Consider the following 9935-nt stretch of genomic DNA (forward strand, 5'->3'; position numbering starts at 1 on the left):
TGCTCCTGTGGGGCCCAGCTCGACCAGGGAAGAGGAACCTGTCCTTGACTCCAGGGCTACGGCTATGTGGAGGGGACATCAGGGCCTTGGCAAATGCAGCTACCCCAGAGTGGATAGAGTAAAGCCCTTACCCATGTACAGATGGTCCTCGTTGGGGTCATCCAGGACCTGATGGCACAGCCGCCCAATGTCAGGAGCAAGGAGAAAAAGAAGAGATATGAGCAACAGGAAGTAGAAGTGTACGATGGCGTGCGTCCACGGGAGGGTGCACTTCCCATCCTTCTTAGTCAAGGGGGACGACGGAAATTCCCAGAGTATGATAGCCAAGTCCCCCTGTCCTCAAGCCCAGGCCAGTTCTCAAGGTCTGGAACATCCTGAAGAACAGCAAGGAGAAGTAAATCCTCCCCAGAAATGTCCCACACCTGGATGGCAGTCCAGTTCATCTCCTAGGAAACATGTCCTGGCTTCGGGGGGAAAGTTAAACCCGACTTGAACTCAAGCAGCCCCTCCATGAAGCGAACCCACACCTCCCCACCTTAGCAGGACACATCTCCATGCCTGCTCCTGTCTCTGTCCGATGGGCAGGTCCCAAGCTTGTCCACCTTGATTGTCTTGGTGATATCTCATATGTGCTGGGCACAAAGTAGGTACCCAAGAAACACCTGATAGATAAACAAACAGAATGGCTACATGGCCTTGCTGAACTGGGTGGAAAGACTGGATGCACGGTGTAGGGCAAAAAGAGATCCCATTATGACTCAGGGGTACCTGCAGACCATGCACCCCACGGTTCTGCTAAGATGGCCAACTTCAGCACTGGAAAATTGAGATCAGGATCACAGCATGGCATCAGGAAAGAGGGCCACAGCTTGCAGCTACTCTCTCTTTTGGAGAGAGGCATGAGCAAGACCCCTGCCTAGAGTAGGACTCCCATCTCTTCACATCACCCACCTTCCCCAGCCACTCAGAAGACACATGAGACTGCAGGCACAGCTGAGCAAGTCATCTCAAGGGAGTTAGACCAAGGGTCCACCTAGAGTTCTGTAGCCATGGACTCCAGGCAAGGATTGGCAATAGCATCCCCCATATCCCGAAGGTAAGGTTATGTTCCCCAAACACTGGGGCTCTGATGGTCCTTTCCCTGTAATGTCCTTTTCTGTTGTCTTTGCTGAGCAGGAAATAGCTAGGGCCACTTCAAAGATCACTGTCTCCACAAAGTCTTTCATGCCCTATTCAGACAGCCAACAATGTCCTTTACCAGGTCAGTGAGAAGCTGGGCCAGAGGAACTCAGATCTGGATCTCCTGGAGATCCCCCAGTCACCTCCAGGGGGGCTATCAGAAGAAAACTATTCTTACTAAGACAACACTGGCCTTTCCTACTTTTCTCTACCTGCATTCAGTGTCTACAACGTATCACAATGGGCAAGGCCAAAGCAGACAGAGAATCCAGATACCTTTAGTAAGCCAAACATTAACAAAAAAGAAAAACAATAATAACAACAGCAGCAACAGCCACCACCAGCAGCAGCAAGAGTATAAAATCCACCCTTTTACATTTGTTTTGTTTTGATTGTTTGCTTCAGAGAACAGACAACTCATTCAGTAAAGCCATCGTTTTACAAACACAAGGACTTCAGTCCAGTACCAGAGCCTATGTAAGAAAGTCCCAGGGCAAAGAGATGGCTCTTTAGGGGTTAAGAGCACATACTGCTCTTGCAGAAGACAGAGTTCTGCTCCCAGCACTATATCATACAGCTCATAACCACCTCTAATTCTGGTTCCAGGGGATCTGACACCTCTGGCATCAGCAAGTACACGCACATACCCCATCACATACATGGAATTAATTAAAAATAAAATAGTAAATCTTTTTTAAAAAGTGAAACCCAGTGGCACATGCTTATAATTCCAGTGCAGAGGAGACAGAGACAGGCAGATGTCTGGGGCTTGCTGGCCCAACAGCCTAGCCTAGTAGGTGAACTCTAGGCCAGAGAGAGGCCCTGCCTCAAATAAACAAGGGGGAATAGCACTTCCTGAGGCTAGACATCCAAGACTGACTTCTGTTCTCTACAAGTATGTACACACATGTACCCTCACCTACATAAATACACGCATGCAAACATACAAACAAGCAGTTACTATTCACAAAAAATATATTACTCTTGCTGGGCAATGGTGGCATACACCTGTGAGGCAGAGGCAGGGGGATCTCTGCGTTTGAGGCCAGCCTGGTCTACAGAATGAGTTCTGGGACAGCCAGGACTACACAAAGAAACTATGTCTTGAAAAACAAAAATAAACAAATAAATAAAAATTACTATTTATCACATATAATAGGGTTATTGTTTTTCCATGAATAAAATTTTGTCAATTTACATGTTTGTTTTGGAGGGGCTGTTTGATTGAGACACGATCGAGTGTAACCCGGGCTGACCTTGAATGCAGGATTTTCTTGCCTCCACTTGAAGCATTGCGAATCCACGTGTGCACCACCGTGTGCAGCTCTGGTTTATATTTTAATGGGATGCATATGGATAAAGTGAACAATGTGAACAGCGGCACTCTGGGATCTGCTGAAGGCAAATACAGTATGTCCCTCGCAGACTCGTGTGGAAGGAAGGCCCAGCACCCACCTGGTATATTGTTCTGGGTAAAGCTAGGTGAATTCAAAGGTGTGCATCTTAAATTAAAGGTGTCTTCCCCGTGATTCGACTCCTATCCTCTCTCTCCTCCCAACCCCATCTCCCCCCCGGGCACAACATTTCTGCTTTGCCTCAGGCTCAACACAAGGAAACCAGCAAACGTGAACAGAAAACAGCCTTCAGCCAAAATCAACCTTTCCTCCTGTGAAGTTGTTTTCTCTAGGTATCTGTTACAATGACTATAGCTAACACAAAGTCCCTCGGATTGAAAGCGCATCAAGCCATCCTGAGCAAACCATGAGAGCCACTAGGCTGAAGCAAAGGTTGTCTGACCAGTGCGAGTCCAGCTCCTCCAGTGTTTACAGAGAAGGTTTTCCTGGAGCACAATCAGCATTTCTTACTGTTTTGTTTGTTTTTGAGACACGGTCTTGCTATGTAGCCCTGGCTAGCCTGGGATTCATCGTATCTACTAGATCGACCTCGAACGCACTGAGATCTGACTCCTCTGCCTTCTTGAGTGCTGGGATTAAAGTGTGCACCACTACACTCAAAACTATTGTTTTGCTTTGTTTAAAGTATTATTGTTGTTGCTGTTGTTATCGTGTGTGTGGAGGTCAGAGGACTACTTTGTGGAGTTAGCTCTCCCCTTCTACCTTCATGTGGGTTCTTGGGATCCAACTCATGTCTAGACTTTCATTGAGGGCCTAGGCCACTGAGCTGTCTCACGGGACTTTACCTGTTTGTATGCACAACTACTTCTGTGCTCCAACTACCTGTGTGTACAGGAGAAAAACTGACAACTTCAAAGACAAAGAAGCAGGTAAAGGGCAAGCCTTGGAACTCTCAGCCTCAACTTTGCATCTGTAAAATGGTAGTGATAGGTAATCTCGGGAAGTGACAGTAACATGAAGCAATAGTATGCGAGGCCACAAGGTCCTCAGCCTTGAAATCTCAGCAAACAGGTATTTAGATATTAACAAAGCCGGGGCTGGACCGTCAGCCTCACCCTCCCTCCTCACCTCCACCAGCTTCACTACGTTGGGGTGGTCCAGCTTCTTGAGGATGGCGATCTCCTGGTACACCTGCTCGATGGGGCCCCTGGGCTGGACGCAGCCCCCTGGAGCTGGGCGAGTCCCTCGGGGTGGGGGGCGACCTGCAGGAAGCACAGGGTTAGGGCAGAGGTCTTCTATGGAGGGGAGCTGCTAATGGGACAAAGGGTAAAGGACTTCTGGGAGCTGGGAGCAGCCTTTTTTCATGCTTCCCCCACTACTGGAAATCAGGGAGGCGGGAGGCACCCCTCTTGTTCACCGTCAATCCCTTTTCCCTGTCACATGCTCAACCCACAGTGAGCGAGGCTCACCGAGGATACTCGTCTGGTTCAGCTATCTCAATGCTCTCAACATTGGGGAAAGTGGCTGAGGGAGCTCAGCGAGTACAGCACTTGCCTAGCACACACCAAGTCCTGGGATGGATCCCTAGTGCTGCATAAAACTGGATGTGGTGAGGTACCCTGAAATCTTAGCCCTTGGGCGGCAGAGGCAGGAAGCCCAGAAGTTCAAAGTAACCCTTGACTACACAGAAAGAAAAGGCCAGTCTGGGTTACATGAGATACTGTCTCAAACAAAACAAACAAACAAAAAACAAACCTTCATGTAAATCAATCACTTCTCTGTGGGGCTCAGTGCCCACTGGATAAAAAAAGACATAAACATTATTCCTCTCCTCGATGCAGGAGATGGTACAGATGTACCAGAAAGCCAGGAGAAGAATCAAAAAACTCAGTCAATGAGAGAAAAATGAGACAACTCTGCCAGGATGGAGTGTTGCTCAGTCAAAAAGCTGTCGAATGTGAAGCCCAACTGTCGAAACCGTTGTCTCACACATCCTGTGTGAGGTAGCCTGAGAGGATGACGAGCAGAAGAAACACAGCTGTGAGCACGCCTGGGCAAGGGAACGCACAGGCTCAGCTGCTGGAAGGGTGTGCAAGGAAGGCCGAGGGAAGCCTCCGCCTGTAAAGTGGCCACAGGAGGCAGGAACAGTGGGGCATCTGCCAGCCATCACCCAGGAGGCTGAGCAGGAGGATCCACAGCTTGAGACCAGCCCCTGTACAGTGAGACCTTGTCTCAAGCCAAAAGCAAGGGCCAGACACAGTGGCAACTGCCACACCCACCTGAGCCCAGCTTTTCTGTGGGTTCTGGGTCCGAACTCCATCATAACACTTACGTGGCAAGCACCTTATCCACTGAGTCATCTCCTCAAATCCTGTATTATTTTATTTGTGAGGCAAGTCTTGCTCTCCTGCAGCTTGCAATGTAGACCAGGTTAGTCCTGAATTCACAAACCCACCTACTTCTGCTTGCCAAGTGCTGGGCTTAAAGAAGTGCACTACCATGTTAGGTCTAATATTTAACTGTTAAAAACATTTAGTATTTTAAATGTGTGGAGTTTTGTTTGGTTGGTTAGTTGGTCTTTTTGAGAAAGGGTTTCTCTGTGTAGCCCTGGCTGTCCAAGAACTTGCTCTGTAGACCAGGCTGGCCTCGAACTCGTAGAGATCCGCTTGCTTCTGCCTCCTGAGTGCTGGGATCAAAGATGCCTGTGACCACCCACCACTCAGTCAGTTTCTTTTCTTTCTTTCTTTTTTTTTTTTACTTATTCTTCTTTTTCATGTGTGTGCTTTTACAAAACAGGGTCCCACGGAGCTGTGGCTGGCCTTATGTTCTGACCCTCTTCCCTCTACTTCCTGAGTGCTGGTGTTACCGGCACGGCACCATGCACGCTGACCCTCCTCCCTCCACTTCCTGAGTGCTGGTGTTACCGGCATGGCACCATGCACGCTGACCCTCCTCCCTCCACCTCCTGAGTACTGGTGTTACCAGCATGTTTACCATGCACACTGACCCTCCTCCCTCCACTTCCTGAGTGCTGGTGTTACCGGCATGTTTATCATGCACGCTTTTTAGTATTATCACCACTAGGTAACTGCAGAACATTTTCGTTGCTCTTTCCAATAATCTGATTCTTTCTTCTGCTGATCTACTGTTTTTCTTCATGGATTTGCCTATTCTTGGTATTTTATATAAATGGTATTATGTAGTAAGTGACTTCTTCTTATGTCTGGTCTTTTCACTTAAAATGTTTTCAATCAAGCAGTATCAAAAATTAGGACCCTGTGATGACTGAATTTACTGAATGCATGTACATTTTACTTACTCATTGGTTCGGGGCCCCTAGGGATGCTTCTATTCAATGGATAACGTAAACAGTGCTGCTAGCCACATGCATGCATGAGCCTTGTCTCTTTTTCTCCTGGACACTAGAGAAACTGTTGGGTCCTGAGGTGTGATGACTACTGTTGTTAACTAGGAAATCTAGAATCACCTGAGACGCCTCTGGAGGGTCTGGGTCATCTTGATCGCATTAACTGAGACGGGACCCACTGTGGGTGGCACCAGTCCCTGGCTGGAATCCTGCACTACGTCAGCAGAGAAAAGGCACTGAACACTGGCGTTCATTTGTCTCTGCTTCCTGATTATGGATACAATGTAGCCAGCTGCCTCAGGTGCCTACCTCTCTGACATCCCAAATACCAGTCACAGTAAAGGATTTCAGCCTAAAGGTGGTTTTGTCAGCCTTTCCTCAGAACACCAGGCAAAGAAACTAAGACATATGGTCAGCTTTTCGTTTGTTTATTTTGTTCATATCCATGTTCAGCTATTTATTATTTATTTTGGCATGAATATGCCACAGAATAAATGTGGATGACAAGGGACAACTTGCAGGAATCACTTCTCTCCTACCCTATGGGCCCTGGGGATCAAACTCAGATCATTGGGTTTGGTGGCAAGAGCGTTTACAGTTGAGCCATCTCTCCAGTCCTCAAATTCAGCTTTAAAACTCTTAAATAAAAATGAATTAAGACCCACACAGTAAGAAGTTCAGTACTGCTCTCAGGGGAAGCTCTGTGTGGGAGGTGGTCTTCCCCGAGTGGCTCTGCTGGATGTTACATTCACTGGCTCTGTCTGATTTCACCTCAGTTACCACACCTGAGAACAAAGCCCACCATACTCACGTGGAAAGCCGGCCTGCCGGATCAGCTTCTTTTTGGACAGCACTTTCATCGCCTGCAGAAGGAAAGACCCCAAGTGCAATTAAAGATAGCAGGGAGGAAGACTAGGCTCTCTCCTCTTCAAGCCTCTCAATGAGCTCCCAAGCCTTGGTGCCTCAGGACGGGCAGTGAGAACACAGTCACCAGCGGAGCAAGCTGGTACTGGAGCAGTGACAGTGCCGGCCCTGGAGGTTCCTGGTCAGCAGACCCAGCTGGGAACCCTGAGCTCATGACTCCTGCCATGGACGGAGTCAGACAAGTGAGCCAGAGTGATCGATGGGCGAAGAAGGGCTCTGATGGCTGCTTGCCCAAAGTCATGTTGTTAATGCATGTTGGAACCAGAGTCTGAACCTACACTGGACTGACTCCAAAGCCTCAACTATAGGGCACTGTGTACATCTACTGCTACGGAAGGGGCAGACAGGGCAGCGCAAAGCCAGGGTATGAAAGACACTTGCTAGGTCAATCCCTTCTCTGCCCCATTTCTCCATCTGTAAAATGGGGGCCTAAGAGCAGAATGGGAGAACAAGTACCCAAACTGCTGGAAGCCGAGTGCTAGGAAAGAGAATTTCCTTTGGATGGGGATGGGGGTGGGGATGGGGGTGCGGGCGGGGTACTCACATAGTACGTACTGTCATTTTCATTGTAGGCCAGCTTGACCACACCATAGGAGCCCTGGGTAAAGAGAGATGCCCGTGATATAGTAGCCAGAGTGGTGCTCTGTGAGAAGAAGGCTCTGACAGGCTAGACTGCAGCTCACTGGGCAAATGGACCCCGAGATTGCATTCTGTGGGACTTACCATTTTTGCAGTCTAAATTAGCTGCTAACATTTAAGTGGAAAAAACTAACATAAAAACCCAGGTTTGAATAACCTGGAAAAGTCTGTCCAAACATAGAGCTTACATCCATACAAAAAGAATTTACCATGCCACCGGCTTTCATGCCTACCTGCTTCCCTCACGGAGCCATGCTCCATACCTAACGGTCAGCTTTGGTCTGCACTGCTCCCTATGGTCTTACAGTTAGCACACCTTGGCCAGGGAGGTCACTAACTTATCTTGTTAGCATTCAACTTTTTAGCTCCTACAATGATACTAACAAAAACAAATAAAAGGGGCTGAAGGGATGGCTCCGCAGTTAAGAGCACGTCTTCCAGGAGACGCAGGTCAATTCCCAGCACCCACATGGCAGCTCACAACTCTCTGTAACTCCAGTTCCAGGAGACCCAACACCCATGGCAAAACACCAACGCACATTAAAGAACAAAACAAAAAACAGATGTCAAAGTCTCTTGATGGGGAGCACATGACAATTTAGGATTTCTCTGCAAGTTTTCTGAACTTTTGCAGAAACACATCTAATTTTAACATTATATTTAAAATAAGTGAATAAATGAGGTTAGGTGTGGTGATGCACCCTTTTAATCCCAGTTCCTGGGAGGCAAAGGCAGGTGGCTCTCTGTGAGCCCTGGACTAACCAGGACTCCAGGACCCCATAGTGAGACCATGTCTCAAAAATGTATTTTTTAAAAATAAGGCTGGTGAGATGGCTCACTAGGTAAAACATAAATTCAAATCCCTAGCACTGACATAAAAAGCCAGGTGTGGTAGCACACACCTATAATCCCAGTGTTGGGTGGGGGTGGGCAACAACAATACCAGGGGCTTGACAGCCAGCTAGTCTTGCAGAATCTATGAGCTTCGGGTTCAGTGAGAAATCATGTCTCAAAGAATAAGATGAAGAGGTACTGAGGAAAGACATCTGACATCAACCTGTAGCCTACATACATACTACACACACACACACACACACACACACACACACTCTTCCAGATTTCCTTCTCCTCTTCCCACCCCGCTCTCCTGGTTCCCTCTGGAGTGTCAGGGGCCTCCCTGGTCAGGTTACAAAGGCAGCCCAGCTCCTGGGACATTTACCTTTCCAATTTCATCCTTCAGTGTGTACTGGTTCAGCTGCACGCAGTCCTGGGAAGCACAAATGAGATGGTGACTCTCAAGGGAGCTAAAGACACGCATGTCACAAATAAATGCATCTCTGCAGTAAGGATCAAGTGCACAGAGAGTTACAGCAGTTGGGAGGCTGAGGCAGAGAATCCAGACTTCAAGGCCAGCATTGGCTACTTAGCAAGTCTGAAGGTAACTAAGCTATGACTACAAAAATTAAGAAACAACCCTGCTCTCCCACCCAAAACAAAGAGTTCATGGAATGGGGAGATGTTCGGGTGGTGAAGGGCTTGCCAGATGAGTATGAGGACCTGAATTTGATCTGAGAAGCTACATAAAGCAGGCAGGGATGGTGCTGCACACCTGAAGACCCAGCAGTAGGGAGGAGGAGACAGGAGGATCCCTGGGGCTCACTGGCCAGCCAACCTAACCAACAAACTCTAGGAGCCAGTGAGCGACTGTTCTATAAAAACAAGATGGCCCTCATCTACAACTTCAGAGGAGGTTAGTATCTGATCTCCACATGCATTCACACACATGTGAACCTGTGCACACATGAACACACATACACAAATCAACATACAAAGAGTATATATATTATCAAACTCAGTACATTGTGCCTGCTAGACAAACACTTCACCACTAAGTTGCACCTTCAGCTACATAGCTAAGGTCCTGTGTCAGAGAGAAGGAGAGAGGGGTGAGGGAAGGGAGGGGAGGGAGGAGGAAAGAAAGAGGAGAGGGACAAGGAAGGGGATCCAAAAATTATACATTAAAAGCTGGGCGGTGGTGGCGTATGCCTTTAATCCCAGCACTTGGGAGGCAGAGGCAGGCGGATCTTTGAGTTCGAGGCCAGCATGGTCTACAAGAGCTAGTTCCAGGACAGGCTCCAAAGCTACAGAGAAACCCTGTCTCAAAAAAAAAAAATTATACATTAAAGACTGAGCAGGTTGTATTTATATATTTAGGAATATGCATATATGTAACAACAACTGAAGAAAAAGGCCATGAATTAGAGCGAGAGCAAGGTTGGGGGCACAAGTAAGGGGTTAAAGAGAGAAAAGGGAAGGGGAAATGACATAATTTTAAAACACAGAGAATTATTATTAAAAACTGAGCAAAAGGCCAGGTGGTGGTGGCACACACTTTTAATCCCAGAACTCAGGAGGCAGAGGCAGGCAGATCTCTGTGAATTCGAGACCAGCCTGGTCTACAAGAGCTAGTT

General features: G+C 47.8%; 1 protein-coding gene across 6 annotated transcripts in view; it reads right to left on the reverse strand.

Annotated features, from left to right (window-relative positions):
• Camkk2 (calcium/calmodulin dependent protein kinase kinase 2) overlaps positions 1–9935 on the reverse strand; it is a 48116-nt gene that overhangs the window by 18414 nt on the left and 19767 nt on the right. For all 6 annotated transcript variants that reach the window (XM_038345092.1, XM_038345090.1, XM_042055878.1 and 3 more), the window contains exons 3-7: positions 8684–8731; positions 7370–7423; positions 6713–6764; positions 3663–3796; positions 132–168 (exon numbers count right to left, since the gene is read on the reverse strand). In XM_038345092.1, coding sequence (XP_038201020.1) covers positions 132–168; positions 3663–3796; positions 6713–6764; positions 7370–7423; positions 8684–8731 — 325 coding nt within the window. The remainder of the gene's footprint in view (positions 1–131; positions 169–3662; positions 3797–6712; positions 6765–7369; positions 7424–8683; positions 8732–9935) is intronic.

The sequence above is a fragment of the Arvicola amphibius genome, chromosome 10, assembly GCF_903992535.2.
Source record: "Arvicola amphibius chromosome 10, mArvAmp1.2, whole genome shotgun sequence".
NCBI classification, from domain to species: domain Eukaryota; kingdom Metazoa; phylum Chordata; class Mammalia; order Rodentia; family Cricetidae; genus Arvicola; species Arvicola amphibius.